At 42.2% G+C, this 23,387-nt stretch overlaps 1 protein-coding gene across 6 annotated transcripts in view; it reads left to right on the top strand.

The window, feature by feature from the left end:
* ptk2aa (protein tyrosine kinase 2aa) overlaps positions 1-23,387 on the top strand; it is a 204,457-nt gene that overhangs the window by 31,857 nt on the left and 149,213 nt on the right. The window contains exon 1 of one of the 6 annotated variants that reach the window (XM_036567575.1): positions 10,476-10,641. The exons of the other annotated variants lie outside the window; for them this stretch is intronic. Within the exon in view, the coding sequence (XP_036423468.1) occupies positions 10,623-10,641 (19 nt within the window). The 5' untranslated portion in view covers positions 10,476-10,622. Of the gene's footprint in view, positions 1-10,475; positions 10,642-23,387 lie in introns of those variants that run through there. 6 annotated transcript variants of the gene reach the window in all.

Genomic DNA, 23,387 nt, shown 5'->3' with positions numbered 1-23,387 from the left:
TGCCGGCAGTGCCGAACTAGCACCCTTCATATTCTTTACTTCTTAACTTCCATATTTCATAAGATACGTACAAGAGGGAAGATGAGATGGCTTATGAATATTTTGCTTCAAACATGATATGTGTTCATTGTTAGAGCTCAGAGTTAACACAGCTTTCACCAAAATAAAATATTTAAAAAGTGGAACTGTATGAATATCCGGACTAGGTTAGATAGAGTTAGTATCGGTACTCGGTTCTTGCGATACTTAAGGATCAGGTATCGATATCGAAAAGGAAAACGGTGGTATTGGTGCATCCCTGTTGATAATATGGACTGTAGTAAAATTTAAGCTCTTGTGAATTGAAAATTCAAATCTTTCACTTTCCAATATTAAAACAATGAATCTTTCAGCCCTCGGTAGACCTACCTTGTCTCTGCAGTCATTGTAGGTACACTATTTCATAAGGCTGGGCAATAGAAGGATAACGATAATTATCGCGATATAACTTTCCTTGATAGAAATGTTCGATATAATGGAGCATTCTCACACTTCCACGTTCTAGCGACAGCCCTGGTGGTGTTGTCTGAATACTGTGATATGCTCTGACATGGATATGGTAGGAGTGATGGCAGTAAGTTGGTGTGATCCATCATTGACGTACTGAACCAGCTAATGTTTGCTGTTCATACTAAGCTGATGTTGTAGTTTAAAACAGCAATTAACCACTCAGGAGCGAAAACCAGCCTTCAAACTTGAAAGAAATAATGATTTGACATTTATCGCGAGATGAATCGATATCGACTGATATACATTTTAATCGTGATAACATTTTTGGCCATATCGCCCGCCCTACTATGGCACATTGTAGTTCTCCAGTTACACCTTATAGTCTGTCTGTTTCTCTGCACAGTTTGTCCTCCTTTACCCCATTCTTTGACGGTCAGGATCCCTGCAGAACCACCACTGAGCAGGTACCATTTGGGTGGCGGATCATTCTCAGCACTGCATGGTAGTGACTTGGAAGTGAGTGTTGTGCAGGTGCGAGTGGATCAGACACAGCCATGTTGCTGGAGTGGAGACGCTTAAGTAAACCTGTTTTCACACAGTAAAAACAGAACTGAACGATATGTAGATAAACCTGTCAATATTGCTTTGAAACATAAACCTGGCAAAAATGAGGCTAAATATTGTTTCCTGTTTGAAGAAACTGTAATCTTCTTACTCAGTAGCTTTTTGTTTGAACACCAGAACAGCTACACATACTGGAATAATAACATATATGCTATTAACAATAGTACAAGCACTACATACTGGATACAGAATACCAGGCAGCTCGATGAGAACATGTGCTGTCCTGGCAGTAAAGTCGTTCCTTATAAAGCCTAATCAGTGTGGGTAGGACTGACCTCACATACTGCTCTATAAAACTGGGCAGTGATATCTGTCTGTTACTGTAGATGGTGCGCTGCTAGAGTTACTGTCCTTGATGGCCTCTTAGTCAGCTTATATGGCTTACTGGCATCAGCTGTATCAATGCCACTGCTCCATCACACCACTGCATCAAAGACTGCGTTAGCTGGAGACTGGTAGACCTGTAGGAATGAATTGCTCACACCAAAGGACCTCAGTTCCCTGTACTGTAATATTAACACTGAAGCATTAAAACTGCTTTAAGAGAAACTTGGTTCTTTAGCTTCATATACCAAACCTGAAGTACAAAACCTGGGTGTGATCTTAGACTCTGAGCTCTGTTTTATCCCGCATGTAAACACAGTCACTAAAGTAGCTTTTGAGAAATATCGCTAACGTTCGGCCTTTTCTCTCTCAGAGCGACGCAGAGAAACCTGTTCATGTATTTGTTACAAGCAGAGTTGATCACTGTAATGATCTTCCCACTGGACTTCCTTAGAAAACCACCCCTTACAACTCATACGAAATGCGGCAACATGCATCCTAACAACAGCAAAACAGAGAGATCAGATCACTCCTGTTTTAAAAGAACTGCACTGCTACTAGTTTTTAAGGCTCTGAATGACCTTAAAGCACCACTTACATCACAGAGTGTCGGTCTGTTTACCTTTCAGTACGTGATCTTAGATCTGCAGATACTGACCTCCTCTAATCACCCTCTAAAATACAGAAAACATGGAGAGACTCCATGACTGTCTGTACAGTTCTGTAAAACAAAATCACCTCGTGTAAGACCATCCTCGAATTCCATTAAAAAAGGCCATTATGTAAGTCTTGTATGTAAGTCATTCGTGTATTAGAAACCATTTATTTATGAAAAATACTCAGAAGCTTCAACAAAGTTAAATATAAAGTCACATTTTTCTGTATTCACTGTGTCCACTCTTTACTTTTATTCCTGTATTACAGCTTTCATTCTTTTCAGGAGACTCTTTCTCAGTTTTCATAAAAATCTGACCTCCAGTGTTCAGTCGTAGAACTTCGTAGCTTTTTCTACTTCTCTGTTTATTCGCTGAATTTAACATATTGGCATGGAGAGACTCTTTCAGTTATTCTGCTGTGTGTTCATACATATTGAAAATGCCTGTTGCCCTTTACATTGCTTGTCAATTTCATGATGAATGAACCAAACGAAAAGGCCCAAAATTGCTTGGGGGGGAAAATCTGGTTATATTGACTTACATTAAAAGTACAGTATGTTTTTTCCTTCTCCTGTAAAGTTATCGTTTTGGAGATACGAGGTTTTGTTCCGACATACAACCAACTGTACATAAAGCGTTCTACAGCACAGTGCGTTTCACAATGAATTTATAAGTGCCTCTTTCATTTATTAATTTATTCATTTATTTTTTTCTCCTTTTCTCTCATTATAATTGTGGTTGATGCAAGTGTGACATGATATCTGCTAGAGTACAGCAGGAGATCTTTAATGTTAGAGCCATGGCAGTTTGCCTGCTAATCGCCCACACTAAGCCCGTTGCATGCGCCTGAGGAAAGAGATTAGGCCTTTCTCATGTTTTTTTCAACGTGCTGTCATTGAAGGCATTTTAAATAACTCGGGTCATGTTTTATTAATCAGAAATAAATATTGAAGAATAATGTTTGCCAATGAGCACGCCCCAGTCAATCACTATCAGTCAGACATCACAGTCTAATACTTTGATTGCGGTTTCCTTTATTTTTGAGCTGTAGTTCATTTTCTCGCTGTTTTTGGAGAACGAATAGCCCAGGAGAGTATGCTGGTTTCTCATGAGTGGATCTGGTTTAAAAAATCTGTAGTTCTCTCATGTCAGACCCCCCAGGCAGCATTTGGATAGCTTTTTTGTGATGGAGGATCCAGAAATCTCCCTTCAGTTTGCACTCTCCAAAGCGCTGTGTTGGGACTGGCTGGCACTCTGCCACTCTGCCTCTCTGGCAGGCTGAGAGTAATTAAAAACTGTGATGGTCATGGTGAGGTAAAGAGCAGGGCAGCTCTGTTGTGGATACCGCTTCTGGAGTTCGTATTGTTTAGCCGTGCCGTCTGCCTATTGGCTCTGCTAACCCCGTGTTCATCAAGTCCTGAATCTGAATGGTATCGTGGGTGGATCATATGACTGTGTGGGACTGAGTAAGTGAACCCATGTGTAGGAATCACGTGTGGTATAGGATTTTAGAGAAAGAATGCCCTAAGTTGCTAACAGAACATCTGCTGTCTCTCTCGTTGGGTCAGCGAATGCAGGATGTTCCGCAAAAAGTTCGCAAAGAAAGCCAGCGCAGAGAGGTAGCCATCTTGAGTACGAGTAGAAAAGTGCCTAAAGATCCGTGTAGAGCTGCGATAGAACAATAGTACATCAGGCATCTATGAACATTTGACGTAAAGTTTGTCAGGTTCTGTTTCTCTGTTTCAGGATCCTTTTGGTCTTAAATAAAATGCTACACATCCAAAGTGAAGGTTGTGAGCAACACCAAAGCAGGTTTATTTAAATTAGGGGTCAGTAATGTGCTGCTCTTTTACTGCTCCATTGCGGCTCCACAGCAGAATTAGATTTGTAGGTAAAAATAAAATAATCCTCCTTTGCAGTAAAATAAAGCTCTGCTGATCGTTCAACACAGTTTAACAATAAATGGTCTTAAACGCTGGAGTTAATGTAGAACTGCTAACTCACCCTTTAACCCTGAAGATTGGCGCGCAGACCATAGCAACACAGACAACAATCTCACCTACCTAGTAGCTAACGAAACAGCAAAGAGAAGGATTTAAGACGAACATCGATAATTTAGACTTGGACTTATTTGCATTTATTAGCACTCCATCTGGTTTCCTGATACTTTTAATCTGCAACGAAAAACTGTCAAACACTAAAGTCACTAAGTCAGGAAGCTGAAGTCAGCTTCTCGTTTGAATTTTCCCGTTCCACCTTAAATGGTGCCTTAAAAAGTTTCCTGCTGGAGATGCGAGAAAAGCGGCTATAGCTGAGCTAAAGCTTAAAGCAGAGCAAAGTAAGTCTGTGTTTTCATACTAAATTTGTTAGCCTGTACTAGGACATTAGCACATACCGAGCCATATTTACAGCCCACTGGAAGAGCTGCGGCCCACAGGCTCAAAAACACTGTTATACAGATGTTTGGCTACCTCTGTAAGTAGTTATATAGTCTATAGTTCGGACACTATAGATGTCCCGTTTTCCAGATGTTTGGCTTCCAATGTATTTTAATACAGCTGGCAGTGAACAGCAATTGTGCATTCCACTCAACGTGAGGTCACGCAGTGAGCACTGCACAGCGAAATGACTTTATTCTGAAGCTGTCTGCGCATGTTATATGCAGAGCTTTCATTCGTTATCCTGCTGAGTGGGAGCACTGGAGGCCATTTTGAGATGGTGGGCCTTGTTTCCTGCTGCTCTGATTGATGTGCCCTTCCTCTACTCGTCCCCATCCCTGGGTTTCAGCACGTCCTCTGCCTGAAGGAAGTCGTGTTCCAGCTCGCTGCAGGATACTGTGGGAAGTCTCTAGCTAAAGTGGCATGGAGCGGGCTGATAGTGGAGTACCAGGGTTGCAGTGGATGGGTGATTCTCATGAACTCGAATTCTAGATACAATAGAAAAGCGGTGTTTTGTTGCGTCGTCTCAAATGCTCTTGCTTGTGTGGTTCCTGATACTGTACAAAAGGTAAAACAGTAAAGTCACAGACAAAATCCAGGATTTCAGGCTTTAAAACAGCTTCTACTACTGTTTTAGTGTGATTTGTTTTTATAAGGAACAGTACGTCAGACAGTGTCAGAAGCCACAGAAACAGGTCTATTTTGGATTATTTACCTCGACACAGTATGAGGCAAAATATGTAATGATTAAAAGCCACATTATACTTGTCCTTATTAGGAAACGTGTGGATGTCGGGTGCAGACGTTCATAATCAGTGCCAACATGCTGTGTGCACTAGGGCTGTGTTTAGCCTAGAGATGCACCGATACTACTACTTCTATGCAATCAGTATTAGCGACTGTGTTTTATCTGGCTTGATTGAAGCGGCGGGCCGCGAGACCCCGCTACTAAGTGATACAGCTCACCGACGGAGGCACACTGCAGGCGGGGCTAGTGGATGCACAGGCCCGGCTCACCGGCTGCTATGCTGAAGGCTAAATCGAGGCTAAATGCTATCATTACCCCGAGAGTCCTGGCAGTTCCTTCAGCTCTCTCAATAACATTAAATCTGTAAGTGACCACACAGCGGCAGATGAGTGATTACTAAAAGAAGCAGCTCAGCTGTTCAGGCAAGCGGCTCTGTTAGTGTGTTTTTCTCACCAAATGCTGCTGTCACAGATTCTGCCATGAGCATTTTTACCGCTGCACGTCAGCCCAATACTGCGTTTAAGAGCCAGTATCGGCGCAGATGCCGATACAGATACTGGCGCAACACTAGTTTAGCCAAAATGTACAGAAATCAAAGAGGTTTCCTCTCTGACTTGAAGAACAAATATTTTCTTTGTTATATTTTAATGATGTCTTGTATACATTTTTTTAATGTTCCGCCTCTTCTGCCAGCCAGTCCTCAAACTGCTCCACTTGATTTTGTGCTAGTTTTTGTTTGGGTTGAGTATTATTTGGGTCTCATCCCGACCTCAGTGCTCCTGGAGGGCCAATCTGTGCTTGCTCGAGGCACAACACAACAGCTGATTTAAATGACGCGTAGTTGATATTTTTGAGGTGTGCACATTGCAGGCTTCTGTAAGCTAAACTTGCCTGTTAAGCTTTTCTCCGAAGACACATTTATGTCACTGCTGTCAGAACAAAACCTTGTATCTAAATACCATTTTTCAGTTTTTTACATCATTTGAAAATGCCTGTTGTCCTTTACATTGTGTGTAAATTCATGGAACAGATCAAAAGCAACGGCCCAAAATGACTTGGAAAAAGTCTGGTTCTGCTGACTGACATTAAAAGTGAAGTATGTCTTTTCTTTCTCCTGTAAAGTTACTATTTTGGAGATACAAGGTTTTGATCCGACAGCGATATGTATCTTTACAGAAGTATAAATCAGCCTTCAGCTGATTGCATGCCACTAATCGATGGATTTTAAGCACATTAGCCTTGTAGCTCCAGAGCAAAACTAAAGAAGCAAACATCAAACATGCCAAATGTCTTCATTTGGGGTAAAGGGGGAAACTGTGTTAATTAAATTTTATGCCAATCCCTTTTTCACAGCAGCAATGACGTCATTTGCCAGGCATTTTTTTTCTTTAGAAATTTATTTGTAATTGAAATTGAAATTTGTATTTAGATATAAATGTTAATTTACATAGGCAGAAGCTACCTTTGTTGTGAGTGAGAAAGCAAGTCATCATATAATTTTATATTGTGGTAGAGGCCTTTTTTCATATGGAGAATCCTGAAGTTGTGCTGTCTGTTTTACATTGGCACAGTTGTCTTTGTGGGGAGGTGTGGATTGTTTTCTCACTCCTCCCCTTCTCACTCCCCATTGCTCGCTAGCAGCTCAACACAGAGTCACGACATTTCACACACAGAAAGACAACAGTGTCCTGGTTAATCTGATAACAGAGATAAGCGGAAAATATTTTTTAATAGTATTAAACAATACTGAAGTCGAATGGGGAATGGGGGGCTGCAGAAAGAGAATATGAATCAGAATTGAGAAATTTGTAACATATAAAGAATGTAGCGCTTGTCTTCTCAGTCTTGTGGCTTCTGTCCATCGTGTAGGCAAAGGTTAGCTTTCATATGCCCTGAAAGCGTTTGAAGCCTCAAGAGACACACTGTGACATTATTGGATGAATAAAGCATAAAATGTATTTTCCATCTGTACGTGTTGGAGAGAACCTTTAGGACACTGCAGAGCTCTTCGGTGATGTCCTTTGGCGCAGGCTATATGTCTGTATATTCTCTTTCTCTGGTGATCCATCACTGGCTAATCCCTGGCACTCTGTAAACTAGGCCATCCAGAATCTCTAATAACCAGAGGAGGGAGTTTTCCCTGCTGCTTTCCTCTCTTACTCCGCCTCTCAAACCTCCACTTGTAGGCTGTCCAGTTCAGCACTCCAGCTATGCAGACAAGTCTTTGACTGATAGGTTGCCAAGGGCCACTGAGCAGATTCTGGTGAGTGAAGGAAACTTGGCTAAGAGCACCAGTAGCCCATTGTGCCTGCTGCTGTAATCTGCTTTAATTCGTTTTGGAGGTATTTTGTTCACTTTTCTCTGGGTGTTTTTGGGGCAGGGGTCCTGATAGCGTTTCAAACGTGACGTGCTGTGCTCATGGTTACCAGATAACACGGCTGATCTTTATTTATGTCACCGTCTGAGGGCGAACCCTGACATCTCACTTCTCTCCCTCTCTCTCTCTCTCTCTGGAAAATAACAGTACATAGAATTGACGTGGTTCAGATGTGTAGGCCGCAGATTTCCACATGAATAGCATAAATGATATCAATATGTATTTTTATGTCAGTAATTGTTCTTGTGGAACATTTGAATTAAGTAAATTCAGTGCACGCACGCATATACATACACACATCTCATTCACTGTGCCTAACAGCAGCGCTCTTTCTAGACCTTCACTTTCACAGCTTTCATCATATTGCATTTCGCAATGTCTAGGCCTGTGTCTGGTGATGGTTAACTGTTTACCGCAGTAAAAGCCCCCAGTGGTGGTAAAAACTAATTTACTGGCATTTTAAAAAAAAGCATTGTTCATTTATTTCCTGCAAATCATAGCCCGACAGCAGTATTCCCCCAATGTGAACATAACTGAGCTTTTAAACATGTTGAATGATGTGATCCTACATTTAATACCACGTTTATTGTACCGAACGTATAGTCGTATGCACATGTTTGTGACAGTGTACTACTAAAACGCACTGCTGTTATGTTCTTTTACTTGTCAGATATTAAGCTTCAACTCGCACGCTACAGCTAGGAATAGGAACCGTACAGCTCTTACTCTTACTGGTGGCTTTTGTTGCTGTCTCTGTTCATGGGTTTGTCTCTCCTTCTCCTACGTTTGCACTAGTTAAGTCCTTCTCTTTTTTGCTTTCCTTGTCTCTTTCCTCTTTCCCTGTCTCTTTCCACATGCTAGAGTTAGGAACAGTCTCACAGTTACAAGAAGAAAAAGTATTAGGCTTGTTTGTTGTTCTTGGTGCTGGTGGTGGTAATAGTAAGAGTAGTGGTGGTGGTGTTGTTGTTATTATTGTTGTTATTATTATTATTAGTAGTAGTAGTAGTAGTAGTAGTAGTGGTGGTGGTGGTGGTGGTGGTGGTGGTAGTAGTAGTTGTGGTTGTAGTAGTAGTAGTTGTGGTGGTTGTAGTAGTAGTAGTAGTGGTGGTTGTGGTAGTTGTAGTAGTGGTGGTTGTGGTGGTAGTAGTAGTAGTGGTGGTGGCGGTAATAGTAGTAGTGGTGGTGGTGGTTGTGGTAGCTGTAGTAGTGGTGGTGGTGGTTGTGGTGGTAGTAGTAGTAGTGGTGGTGGTGGTTGTGGTAGTAGTGGTGGTGGTGGTAGTAGTAGTAGTGGTGGTGGCGGTAGTTGTAGTAGTGGTAGTAGTGGTGGTTGTGGTAGTTGTAGTAGTAGTAGTAGTAGTAGTAGTAGTAGTAGTGGTGGTGGCGGTAGTAGTAGTAGTAGTGGTGGTTGTGGTAGTTGTAGTAGTAGTAGTAGTAGTAGTAGTGGTGGTGGCGGTGGTAGTAGTAGTAGTGGTGGTTGTGGTAGTTGTAGTAGTAGTAGTAGTAGTAGTAGTAGTAGTAGTGGTGGTGGTGGCGGTAGTAGTAGTAGTAGTAGTAGTAGTGGTGGTGGCGGTAGTTGTAGTAGTAGTAGTAGTAGTAGTGGTGGTGGCGGTGGTAGTAGTAGTAGTGGTGGTTGTGGTAGTAGTAGTAGTAGTAGTAGTAGTAGTAGTAGTGGTGGTGGCGGTGGTAGTAGTAGTAGTAGTAGTAGTAGTAGTGGTGGTGGTGGCGGTAGTAGTAGTAGTAGTAGTGGTGGTGGCGGTAGTTGTAGTTGTAGTAGTAGTAGTAGTGGTGGTGGTGGTGGTAGTAGTAGTAGTAGTAGTAGTAGTGGTGGTGGCGGTAGTAGTAGTAGTAGTAGTAGTAGTAGTAGTAGTAGTGGTGGTGGTTGTGGTAGTAGTAGTAGTAGTAGTAGTAGTAGTAGATCTCTGTAAATTTTCTGATGCTTCTGGACACATCAGTGATTAATAATAGTAATAATAGTAATAATAATAGCCACATTTTTCTTTCTGTAATTTTGGGGGGTCAGACATGGGATCAAGCCCAGTAATAGGGTGTGAGTTGAAGCTAAATCGTTATGAAATTAAACATAAAGCAATGGAACCCCTCCACCCCATTTTCCATACGGTTGCTGAATAAGAGAAATCTGTTACCAGCACAGGCCTACGTTATCACAGTATTGGCTTCGATTTACTGATATAGCAGAAAGCAGCAATGTGCAAGTAAGCCCTCTGACCAGTCACAGTGCTTTTTACTGAATGCTGCACTGCCTTGACCAACCACAGTTCAGATGAGTTTTTTTCACGTCATCCAACAAAAATAAATTTTTTAAACTTTTGATCAAAGTAATGCAGGACAGTCTTTAACCGTGTCACACTACAGATGCACCAGTACGTGTTTAATACACTGCAATGCTTATTATAATGTGTAGCAGTAGAATTGCAGTACTTGTCTTTTGTCCACACCGTACAGCTCTTATTCGTTCTGGCTTTTGTTGCGCTCTCTATCCATGTGTTTGTCTCTCCTTCTCAGCAGCCTTTTTCATGCTTGGCTTTCACTCACTCAGTCCCTCTCTCTTTTTTGCTTTCCCTGTCTCTTTCCTCTTTTCCTCTCCGCTCTCTTCCGCCTTTCCCCTGAGCCCTCTTGTTCTCTCCACCCCCCCTGTTATTCCCACCCCTCCGCCTTCTTTCTTTCTCCTCCTTCTCCACTACTGAATGAGACAACCCCACCCCCCCATCCCCCTCGTTTCCTCCCCCTCCTCCCTTTAGGAGGTTGTCCTTTTGCACACTTACGCTCACACGTCTCTCTGAGACCGGCTCAGGCTTTTCTGCATGGCAGGATTGTGGTGTTATTACGGCTGCGGAAGCTCGTAGTGTAGCTGTGTGTAGCTGTTTGTGGGCGTACAGAAGCACAGGATCGAGGGGATACTAAAACGCGGCACTGAGAGGCTCCGAGCGGCTTGGTTTTCCTCTTTAATGGAAGGACTGTACCACGGTAGGTGCTGTAGTAGCTGAATGTGGGTTAAAGTAAATGACTTAGGCTCTTCTCCGCTGAGTGCTGCATGTGGCTGGAGTGCAACTGTATGTTTTAGTGCTACCCATCATAAATACAATGATATAATATGATATACATGTGATGCAATATGATATTAGGTACTATAATGCCTTGTAACTGTACGCATTGTGGTATAAAAAGGCTTTGTTTTTTTCTTGGTCTTGGTCAGCTAGCTCCAGCTTTCTGTTAGATGGACCAAAATGAGCCATGGTGTATCGGTCACTATTACAGTCCTCATTGCAGTGAGCCTTATGACGGTGCTGCCGCTCTAAATGGCCAATGGTAGACGTTCTGACGTGGGAAATTTGCGCCTGTCCAGCATCGGCTTGGCGCCAGCGAGCATCTGCTCTGCTGGAGCGTGTATCGCATCATTACAACCTCGCATGATAATAGCGTGTCACCATGACGGATAGCCTCTTTCATTTCTTAAGTGTGACGTGCAGCCGAGTCGTGGCATCTCTGTCCACCTCGGATCATCAGTTCTGGTTAATATTTAATGCTGCTTTATTATTTTGCCCCCTTTGAAATATTCATGTCTAGTTGACTTTTTAGCAAAAACAAGTGCTGTTTCTGCCGCCCTGTCAGGGTCCACTGAAATGTAGTAGCCAATATAGGTAACTAACATCATTCATTTCACTGTGGTTATTAAAGCTAACATCTGATTTACACAATTTTCAGTTAACTACAAATGTAGCCGATCGGCTGAGACGTGTTTGGTGTACGAAGTTCTTAGTTTTGAAGCTATGAGGCTGATGCAGCTAACATGTAATGGAAATAATTGAAGCTTATACTAGACCAATTAGTATCGTGCAAACTGCATGTCTATATCGTCACATTTGGCTCAAACTGCATCTTAGTCGGACTTGCTTATGTGGTTTCTGACACTGTATGACATTCCGATATCCATAAAAATGATAAAAGATAAAAGATGCAGGTAAAATTGTTGCTGCTACTTTTTTTTTTAGCTATACTACATAGATTTGTCCATTTTCATGTTTAAAATGTGTTACTGTATTGAGGGTGTACTCTTTTATTTTGTTTAATTTATTTATTTATTTATTGTATCTTATTTTCTATGCTGAATAGGCGTGTATATGTAAATGTATTTTTGTGACATCACAAAAACAAATGAAATCAGAGTGGTCTGTTTTTGCAACTTAGTTTTCATAAACGGACTTTGAGATATTCAAACGTTAACAGTGTTTACATACTATATCAAAATATACTATATCATGTCATATCGTATCAAATCAATGATTTTATGTTGTTGCCCACAACGTGCCGGTTTGTTAGTATGAGAATTTGCATGCGTGTGATTGCACGTCTCTGCGTGTGAGTCTGTGCATACGTGCGTGCGTGAGTGAATTCTTGCATGAGTGGATACTTGCACATGTAGTGAAAAACTGCGTGCACATCTCTGTCTCTAAATTTATACGTGAATTCAGGCTGTTTTGTGTGCGTTGTGCTTATTTTTGTGTGTTGTGTGAGGTTGGATGTTAGCATAAGTGTGTTTGGCAGGTGTTAAGAGCCTGTAGGGCAGTGTACAAGTGGTCCTTGGCTGTTGCCTCAGGCTGTCGTATGAGGCATGCTCCAGTTACCCTGACTCTGTCCTGGGGGGGCTTAAAGCAGAAGGAGAGTCAGGAGGAGAGGGGGAGAAGACGAGGGTGGTGGGGGCAGGTTTTTATAATGTATAAGAGCCTCTTATGTCCATATTCCTAATTAAGATGTACCTACAAGAAAAGCAGAGTTTTGTATTAATTGTTATGTCTCGGTCATGTGCACTGTAATGGTTCACAGGAACACACCGTGATGGTCTGTGTGTCTTTTTGTGTGATGATATTTGACGTTGAGGTAGTAGTATAACTGCCTGTTGCCACATATTAAAAGTACATCTGTCTGGTGTGTTTATGGCAGTCGCCTAAAACTAAAATCACAAAGCAGCTTTACAGAAAAGGGGCTTCCAAATCATTTAAAGTGGTTTGATGAGAAATGGTTCATTATAGAGAACCTTATGACTAGATTTCTTTACGTTAGTGGTGATAGGAGCCAGGCCTCACCATGTTAACAACACAAATATGGCTAAATATAATATTTAGTTACTGTCCAAAACCACCAGTGAACCTACGTGTGCCTTCGGAGTTCTTATGTGTAATGTTGATGATGGCAAAATAGTAGTTAATCAGAAAAAGTATGTTTTCTTTAGGGGCTGTGCATTTACCACTTCACCATGAATGGATTTTAAAAAATATGTATGTTATAGACCAAAACCGTCTTAGAACCATTGTAAAACAATGTCTCGGGCATCAGGCAGCATCAGGCAGCATCATTTCATGTAATAACTTTCCGTGAGGGAGCTTCTAGGGAAATGAAACTCTTCGGACGTCTGGTTCCTATCAACCCCACTGCGAATAATTCTGTGAGTTTCTCTGGAACTGAGCATTTCACACCAAACCACTCTAATTGACTTTGTTTACTTCTTAATCATTTAAACACGCAGAAATTTTGAAAGATTGGTGGAATCGCCCTTTAACGTACTCACAGTTAAGCGGCATGGATAAAACACATCAATGCCAAGTCACACAGGGTCACACAGAGTAAGAGAGAAAGCGCTAACTGGATGGAAATGGGACACAGTTAGACACGAACAGTGTAATGTTACAAATCTGGCATCCTCCATTATGGATTACTGTTCAATATCCTGGACATTGTCATTTATGATTGAACTACAGCTGCTCTTTGCTGTTTGAAGGACTCGGCACCCTTTTTTTCAGTGATAGAGAGGCAGGCCTGCTGGCCTCGGATGCCTGACCTTGTGGACACTGCTGGCTCAGCATCTGGCTCTCCTCTGGGGCCGAGGAACATGAAAATGTCCCGCTGCTGCTTTGGTGCATTCTGCGCATGGATGCTCTGGGTTTAATATCACGCAGGGGCAGAGAGAGAGATGCCAAAGTGGACGGAACAACTATGTGCTTAACAGGGAGCTTAGAGAGCCACTGAGGTTGAGAGTCCGACAAATGGCAGAATGGGCGTGTACAGCATAGCTTGATCAATTGTTGTTTCTCGTTAAACATTTTTCTGTAAAGTGTCATTTTGATGATCCATTGTAGATGCTTTGTCTCTTCAGTATAACTTTTTTGAACCCTAACCCTAATCCAAACCCTAACCCTAATCCTAATCTTAACCCTAATCCTAACCCTAACTGTAAAACTAACATTTGTTGCAAGCCTGACTTTTGCCAGACAGTTTATTAACAATTTCAGCATTTAAAGATAAACTATCAGGGCTGATCAAAATAAAATGTCGCTAAATATGCAGACAGGGTTGTAGTCTTGTGTCAGTTATGAATAGTTATGATTACTTTTATGGCCTAATAGCTATATAAGTTGATATTGATGACACAGTTCTTCTGACTATAGAGCAAAACCTTCAAAAAAACGAATTAAAGCTACGTTCACATTACAAGCCTCGTTGCTCAAATCCGATTTTTTTGCTCAAATCCGATCTCTGACACCATGGTTCACGCTCGTTTATGTAAGTGATTCAAATCTGTCATTAATGTGACGAACCGGCGTTCTGAAATGAACCTCATGCGCACATCCTACTCAGTAATGTCACGTGAATGAATCACGTGCATCATCAGCACAAACTAACGAGCAGAACGAGCTTCGCTGAGAAGATAATTAACTCTGATCAGCTCTCAGCTTCATTATTAGAGCGAGACGAAGGAGAAAAAGGTGAGATGAGCTGCTTTTCCACCGTTTACAGGCTTTAACTTCTGTCCGGCGCTGCTGCCATGGTAACGCTGAATGATGGCGCACGCGCAGTGGAAAAAAAGCAGATGAATTCCGATCTGAGCGTCACATTAAGGTCGCATGGCCACGAATCGGACCGGTGTGATCCCTGGGTGCCACCTTCTGTTCAAGTGGCAGGTTTACTCTTTACTGAACTCTGTTTTATTTAAACTCTTTACTATGCATCTTGTTCTAATTAGCACTTTCAGAGAAGCAATGCTCACCACTCTGGCAGCAGGACTTGCATTAAATTCACTCAATGTTCACTATTAGCATTGATTTCACTGTTAAATGAGTCATGCAGTCAGCACGCATCCTGGAAGGCATGCAGAGAACATTCAAAGAACATTTTCTGTCCTTGGTGACGATCGATTGAAGCAGGCACTGATTTTAGGCTCGAATTCGTCCATAGCAAGAGTGTTTAGATGAAGAGAGAGCTTGATAGAGTGAATCTCGGTGGTGAATAGTAAGTGAAGTTGTGTCTGCGGCCCTCAGACAAACAGGAGACTGCAGTATCAGAGCAGATTCCTCTGGTATCTCCAAAAGATCTGCATGGTATTTTCCTCAACTAGCCTGCAGTCGAACTATAGAGGTGGTGCTTATTGGTTCACTGTGAACAGATGGTCCAGCTCCAGTCTAGGGATGGACATTTTAATTCTCTTTGAATATCAGTCTATTTATAGAAGTAGTATTTGAATGTTCTTATGAGAAATATTTCATGTTGTCATGAATAAAGAAGTAAAACACAGAAGGTTTGTTGGTTTATTGCATGTAGTGAGTGTAAGAGCTGACCTGTAACTAACTGTTTGGTTGCTTTAGTGATTTGTCTTTGTGATATCAGTGCCAGTTGACAAAAATCATAACTTTGTGTAACTACAGTTTATACTGTATGAATTTATTACTCCTTAGTTTTTTTTTAATGTAGCTCTACTTAGATGTTGATTTCGCAATATTGTTTGTGCCCCAGTATTGTCTTGTTTTAAGGAGAATGATCAGTCAAAAATATATTATACATGATTACTTGAATGGTTGATAAGATTAGTCTGGATATCTGTATATTCAGGTAACCATGGCTAAGCCCTGTTCCAGGGGGTCGGTAACCTAAATGATAAGAAGAGCCATTTTGTCCTTTCAACAAAAATCAAACCACCTTAGGAGCCACAACATTTTATGTCCATTTTGACATCGGGGCTGTAAATATGTCTCAGTATGTGCTGATGTGCTAATATAGGCTAAAAAAAATAAAGAAAAACACAGACTTACTTTGCTCTGCTTTAAGCTTTAGCTCAGCTATAGTCACTTTTCTCGCATCTCTGGCAGGAAACTTTTCCACAAAAGTAGAATAGTTGCTTGTAAAATGTTCTCAACGTTCAGTTTTAATGAGGATGAATTCGCTTCTCATTCACCAGTTTCTCAATCGAAATTTCCCGTTCCGCCGTAAATGGTACCTGAGACACCAGAATGTAACTGCTGCACCATTTAAGGTGGAACGGGAGAATTCGAACGAGAAACTGACTTCAGCTTTGTGACTTTTTTTGTGTTTTTAGTGTCTGGTTGCAGGTTAAACGTAACATGAAACCATCTGAAGTGATTATGAATGCAAAAAAGTCCTTTTGTCTCTAAATTATCAATGTTCCTCTTAGATCTCTTTGCATTTTCGTTAGCTGCTAGCTAGGCGAGATTGTTGTTTATGCTGCTGTGACTACCGATCTTCAGGGTTAAAGGGTGAATTAGCAGTTATACATTAACTCCAGTGTTTTAGACGATTTAGTGTTGAGTGTATTTTACTGAAAAGGAGGATTATTTTATTTTTACCTAAAATCTAATTCTGCTGTGGAGCTGCAACAGGGCAGTAAAAGAGCCGGAGCCACGTGTTGCCGACCCCTGCCCTATTCGGATTGGTTTATCAGGGAGACGTCTGTAATAAAGTTTTTACTCGTCTCCTCAGTGATGAAATCCTGACGGCGATACAGTTACAACAGGGCGAAGGAGTTTCTAGTGGGTTGTATTTTCTTCAAACCCAAACCTGGATCTTTGTGTCAGGTGTTCAGCTTTTGCATCCATTGTTTTGTATAAAACAGGTAATTCAACCTGTAATTTTCTCAGGGAAAGATGGAGAAAAGCACCAAGTAAGCAAGTTCAGTTTATTCTTGTGATTTATTTCGACATGTAAGTGATGATATTTTGCACACCAAACAGATTTTTTTGAATGGCAAAAATGCAGCATTGTTAACGACCCCCTTTGACAACTTTCGTAGGCATGAACTCACACGACCAATCACTGTTGTTTCTGGCATTGACATGACGAAACCTATGACGATGACAGTCTTAATGCCTTAAAATAAGGTTGTGTTCATCAGGAGATCGCGAGTTTGATCCCTGGTGATGCTACAGCCGTCCGTAGCCAGGAGTCCGAGAGAGCACAATTGGCCTCGCTCTCTCTGGGTGGGTAGGATGGCCCCTCCTTCTCCCCCCATCACTCAGCGCGATGCTAGTCAGCGCAGGCGTCTGTTAGCTGACGTAACAGATCTGGCGGTTGGCGCTTTCCTCCGAGCGCGTTCGGCTGTCCAATGATGTTGCGTGAGCGGCAGCTCGAAAAGAAGCGGTGGTTGGCTTTACAGGTCTCGGAGGAAGCCTGTGTTAGCCTTCACCCTCCTAGCGTTGATGGCATCGTGTGATTGGGGGAGTCCTAACTAGCGGGTGGAATTGGAGACGACTAAATTGGGGAGAAAATCGGGTAAAAATTAAAAAAAAAAATAATAATAATAATAATAAGGTTGTGTAACAACTTTAAGGCTCTTCCCTGCCAGAACTGGACAACTGACTCTCACCGTCTCCTGATGGGGGTATGTTGAGGAGAAGAGGAGAGACTGAGGGAGCTGAAGGTGACGAGTTCTTTTCTGTAAACATTTGCAGTGCACACAACTCAGAGGCTTGTGTGACCCACTGTCAAGTCCAGACTTCTACAGCATGGATTCAGCTGTGGTTGGATAGTGGACGAGGGCGAATGAAGTCAAGAAAGATGAAGAATGAAAAGTGTGGGAAGGAGAAAATGAGTGAATAGAGCAGAAGGTTTTAACCTTGGCCTGCGAGCAGTCTGGGGTGATGAAAGGCTGATGAAATCGCTGATGGCCGCCTTTATGTGCTCTTCCTCTGCTCCTCTCTGCGGTTGTGTAATTACCCAGCTCTGTAATTGCTGGGCTGCAAGCGCTCTCAGTAAAAACAAAGCCGGAGACTGTCTTCAGCGACAAAGCCTCTCGCTGTCGCCAGATACGAGAAGCAGTCAGGGGTGCGTAAATTGCACCGACTGACTTGTCTGCAGCTTGTTTGGGCCAAGCTTGTTCCACAGGACAGCAGGGTGACTGATTTTGTTGCTTACTGCAGTGCTGCGTATGCGTCAAACCACTGGCCTGAATGAGTAGAAAAGGTGATTAACATTAACGTTGATGAAACATCAGTGCCTTTTCAATAGTCAGTGATTTAACATGGCGTATCATGAAATTATGTATTATTTTTTGTGATTTGCTAACCAGTGTTTATATAAGGGATGCTCTGAAATTTCCCACCATGGTCAAAAGCAGCACTTTTATAGGATAAAAAGTGCAGATTAAATAGGTCTACAACAAAATAAAATCGAAGACTTTACAAGTAAATTGAATAGTAATGAAGCTGTTGTTAACGGCGCTGTTTGTTTTCTTCGCTGCTCTGTGCCGGTCAGCTCAGACTCATTCAAACAGTTTGAGCAGCAGCAGATAAACAGTGAGAACATCAGCCATGTAGAACTAGATTTACGATGAACAAGATTCATCTGAGGACAAATATTAGCTCTCCAAAGGTTACAGAAACTATTTTGCCTGAAACTCTCCAGCAGGTTTCTCTTCCTAGATGATGAAAGATGTAGAAGCAGCTGCGGTCAGTGAGAAAAGCTGCTGCAGCTTGTTAAAATGCCGCTCACTGGGCTCATCAGACATTTCACACAATGCCCTTTGAGAGAAGAGAGAGGTGAATCTATTTGAGCTGGAAACCGCAGAGTAGGTGATGGACAAACTGGGATTTTGTTGCTCTTTACCCCCTTCTTTATATATATTCTATATATAACACACACACACACACACACACACACACACACACACACACACACACACGTTTTCTAAGCCGCTTATCCTCTGGGTCGTGGTGGGAGCTGGAGCTTATCCCAGCAGTCCATGTGCAGAAGGCAGGAAACACCCTGAACAGGTCACCAGTCCATCACAGGGCAGACAGACAGACATACACATTTCACACAAACACACACATACCTAGGGTTTAGCGTGTCCAATTGGCCTGATTTCCAGTCTTTGGACTGTGGCAGGAAACCAGAGCACCCGGAGGAAACCCACACAGACACGGGGAGAACATGCAAACTCCTCACAGAAAAGATCCTGGTTGCCTGGCTGGTAATCGGAAATAAATAAATAAATAAATAAATAAACATTTTTTTTTTTCCCCCGATTTTTTTTTCTTTATCTCGTATCTCCATTTTTGTTGTTGTGTTTCACATTGTGTGTAAATTTTATGAAGAATGAGCCAAAAGAAACAGGCCAAAATGACTTGGAAAGTCTGGTTCCATTGACTTACATTAAAAGCAAAGTAGATTTTTTCCTTTTCCTGTAAAGTTACCATTTTGGAGATACGAGATAACAGCGAGATATATAATATAGCACGTTTTATGAGGATGGATTCTCCTTCTGCGACTTTGTTCCTTTCAAGGTTTCTTCCTCTTGAGCTTGTCCTTGCACATGTCTCGCTTGGCTTGCTCATTTAGGGCTTGGACCTAGATTTTTGTAAAGCTGCGTTGTGAAGTCACCTGTTGTAAAAAGTGCCACACAAATAAATCTAAACTTAAACTTTAACTGGATTTGACTGATATTTCAAACAAAAATTTGACGGCACATTTGTTTTACTCTGGAAGAGCAGAATGTCTGGGCAACACTGGGCTACTGTGCTGAAATGTCTGAGCTTTATTCATCCTAAATGTTACGTTGTCCTGTAAGGCTAACATGCCAGGTGGATGTCGGCATTGACAGATTCCCATATCTGTGCATCCCTGTTACCATTCTTTACATATCAAATTACTTCAGTTGTTCAGATTGATATACAATACTTTGCAAATGTCAGAGACCACTCTTCGTTATTTAATTTCCAGTCATAATAGCCATTAAGTACGAGTTTTTCAGTGTCTGGAAATAAGCAGAAAACATTTTTAGCAGACAATTAACCAGAAGAACAAACAATACATACAGGAAAAAAAAAATTGTGTGTTTTTCACATTTTGCTTTTATTTTATCTACCATTCTTTTCAAGAGATTCACTTTCAGTTTTTTTCAAAGAAATCTGCAGGGATATTTTTCCACACCTCCAAAGTTCAGTCTTAGAAGTTGGTTGCATTTTCTGCTTCCCTCAATCCGCTTAATCCTAAACACATTCAGTGATGTCGTAGTCTGGACTCTGGGGTGGTCAGTCTGTTGTTCTGAGAACACCGGCAGCTTCTTTGCTTGATTTGCAGATTTTCTTGTTTTTGTCTGTTTTCCTTTAGTTGGGTTGAGTTGTCTTCTCACAGTGGAAGGATGGATGTGGATGTTTTCAGATCTGAAGCAGCTTGATTTTCTCCTCTCTCTCAAAGATGAAAGCTTTAAGTGCTGTTTATCTGACGGGGACAGTTTTGGTGTCTACCAGCTCTTCCAGGTGGTGGTTAGGAGGCCCATTTTTTTCTGTAGCTTTTAATTATAACCTACTATCCTTTGGCTTTCCCCTTCCTTTGCAATTCATATCTAATCTCCTCAGAAATATCTCCTGAAACACGAACCAAATGTGTGTAGTGGTCGTTTTAACTATAAATAAATGAAGTGTGGTCTTTTTCTCAGTACTGTATACATCGTTGTTGTGTATCTCCATTCTTGTCATTTTTAATTTTCTGATATAACTGGAAACAGGCAGTTGTCCTTCATGTTGTGTCAAAATTTTATGATGAACGGACCAAAAGAAATGGTCCAAAATTACTTGGGCAAAAATTATTTCTCCATTTACTTTCATTAAAAGTTAAGAACTTTTTTCCTTGTCCTGTAAAGTTACCTTTTTGGAGATACAAGGTTTTGATCAGACAGCAGTGATATATTAATACATACTGTAGGATATATAGTGAAGTCTGTACCACATGTTTTGTGGTGATCTGAATATGTTGTTATGGTTCTAGTTCGTCCTAGTTCTAACGTCTAGTAGCAGCTTTTAATGTTGGCCTGAGATCAGCTCAGGATGGCGGTGCTGTCTGTTCGAGTATATCACTGTTCTGTTCCAAACAAAGGGACTGGAGGGAACCCAGGTGGACCGGTGAGAGGTACATTGGTTGCTTTGCTCTTCTGCCAGCACTTGTGGCGCTGGTGCACGTTTGTCTTCTGATTTTCAGCTTTGGTTTGATTAGCTGTCAGTGAATTAACTGTTAGAAAGTCCTACCACGCGCAGAGTGTCAGGGTTTAAGATTTGTCAGCGAAGCTCTCTGCCAGTTCTTAGCGTCTTGGATAAGTGCATCGAGTTTACAGCTTAAGTTCTCAGGCTGACTCTAGTCTGAACACTGTGTTTAGACAAAAGCATGTTTGTATTCAAGCCTGTATTCAACTCCTCCACAGAGCTCAGCTAAATGTCCGAGCTTGCAGGCAGTGTATCTTCTCGCCTGTTTGTGTGGGAGAGATAGAAAGAGAAAGAGAGAGTTTGGGGGGGTGGGAGAGGGGAGAGCAAGGACGAGAAAGCGAGAAAGGGGGGGGAGGTTTCTTGCTGACAGCTTGTGAAGCAGGTGTTTGGGCCCCAGCCAGTCTGACAGACTTCTAGGGGGCCAGGCACTGTTGGCCCATGCATGAAGCTGGTTGGTCCTGGATCGCCCCCCCTAGTCTTCGCCGTGTGGCATATGGGCCAGGCGGGGTCAGGGCTGCCGGGGCCAGGGTTCATATGCAGCAAGCTCGGATCACTCTATTAAACATAGACGCCTCGCCTCCGCAGCGGGAGAGAGCAACATATGCCAAAAGGTGACCGAAGTCCATTAAAGAGAGCCATCCTGATGGCTAGAGACATCCAGAGCCGGTTAGGCTAGGCTAATCCTTTAAGCTCTGGACGGGCAGTCAGTGCGCTCGCTACACACCTCTATTCACATGTAGATTCGATCAACTGACTGAACGTATTGATTATCATGGGGTTGTATAATAGGTTCACACAGGGCACTAAAGATCAGCTAGGAGCCAAACAATACACTCACCATCTGATGAAGATGTTCTGCTGAGGGTAGATCACTATCAAAGCCCTAATGATGGTGCTGTTGGAGACAATTTACATGTAAATTGATCATTGTTGTCACAAGCGTTGGCCCTGTCATCAGGAGATCGCGAGTTCGATCCCTGGTGATGCTACAGCCGTCCGTGGCCGGGAGTCCAAGTGAGCACAATTGACTTAGATCTCTGGGTGGGTAGCATGGCCTGTCTTCTCTTCCCATCACTCAGCGTGACGCTAGTCAGCGCAGGCGTCTGTTAGCTGACGTAACAGATCTGGCGGTTGGCGCTTTCCTCCGAGCGCGTTCGGCTGTCCACTGACGTTGCGTGAGCGGCAGTTCGAAAAGATGGGGCGGCGCTTCACAGGTCTCGGAGGAAGCCTGTGTTAGCCTTCACCCTCCTAGCGCTGGTCGTATCGTGTGATTGGAGGAGTCCTTACTAGCAGGTGGAATTGGAGACGATTAAATTGGGGAGAAAACGGGGTAAAAAAAAAAAAAAAAGTCTGAAAGCAAAGTTTAAAGGATCTGAGGACACGAACCAAAGATGGCGAGCTCAAACACATTCTGGGTGATGAGCCCAGCTGTCAGTCAGTGAAGCTTCGTGATGGCTCCTGTGGTGCTGGCAAGGATGAAGCTGAACCTCCAGGAGCGACTGGCGTTCGTTCATAGTCAGGATTGTTTACCTCTAGATGAGCAACGTGAAGCATTACTCTTTTGTGCATGCAGGTCAGTTTGGGAGCTGATCTGTTCAGACTGATGTCGGATATGGGTCACGTTTAAAAGATATTGTGAACGACCTAATGGAAAAATCGGATTTGGTGAGAAGATCAGATTTAGGCCACTTTTACCTGCTGTATAAATGTAGCCTTAGTCTAAATTTGTGCTGTTGATGAAATGCAACAATGCAAGGCCTGTTATTTCTTAGCCTTGAGGGTATTAAACAGATTTTCCTTTTTGCTTGTAATGCACCATAATTCCTCCCCTGTTGTGCCTCTGGTGGTGGTACCATATGTTATAGTGGCAACTAGAGATGTGCACGGGTACTCAAGTACTCGGTGTACTGTTCCATTATCTGAGTACTGAACTCGCTATTTGCGTATTCCTCATGTTTTTTTCATGGAAAGACAGAGAAAATATAGAGGCTAACAGTTCTGGGACACGGCAGTTTTATGTTTTAACAGGACTGTAAATAGTGGTGAGTTTACTCTTTTTTGAAGTATGTCTATTATATGACACTGCTATTCCACCTTGCTGTATCTAAAATAGCATGATAATGCAGGCAGCTCTGGCGTGGCTGTATCACTAACTCGGCAAGCTACTGTAGCTGGTCTTAGCTAGGAATCAGTGAAATTATATTCCTCTGACAAACATGTTGACACATCGTCCACTACAGAGAAAAGACCACCTGTAAGAAGATGAGTCTGCATCAGCATCCAGCATTGTACTGGTTATCCCTGGTAGCTCATTGGCTCATCTGAGGAGGCAGCCTCTGTTACCCAACACGAAAACCTACCTACCAGTGTCCTTTGGCTATTTTTAAATTATGAAAATACATATTTTTCTGCATGTTGCACATTTTTGTGCGAAAATTGCAAGCATACAGC

This window comes from Colossoma macropomum, unplaced genomic scaffold, assembly GCF_904425465.1.
Source record: "Colossoma macropomum unplaced genomic scaffold, Colossoma_macropomum, whole genome shotgun sequence".
Taxonomy (NCBI): domain Eukaryota; kingdom Metazoa; phylum Chordata; class Actinopteri; order Characiformes; family Serrasalmidae; genus Colossoma; species Colossoma macropomum.
Note: the sequence above shows the minus strand (reverse complement) of the source record. Positions and strands in the feature narration are given on the sequence as shown.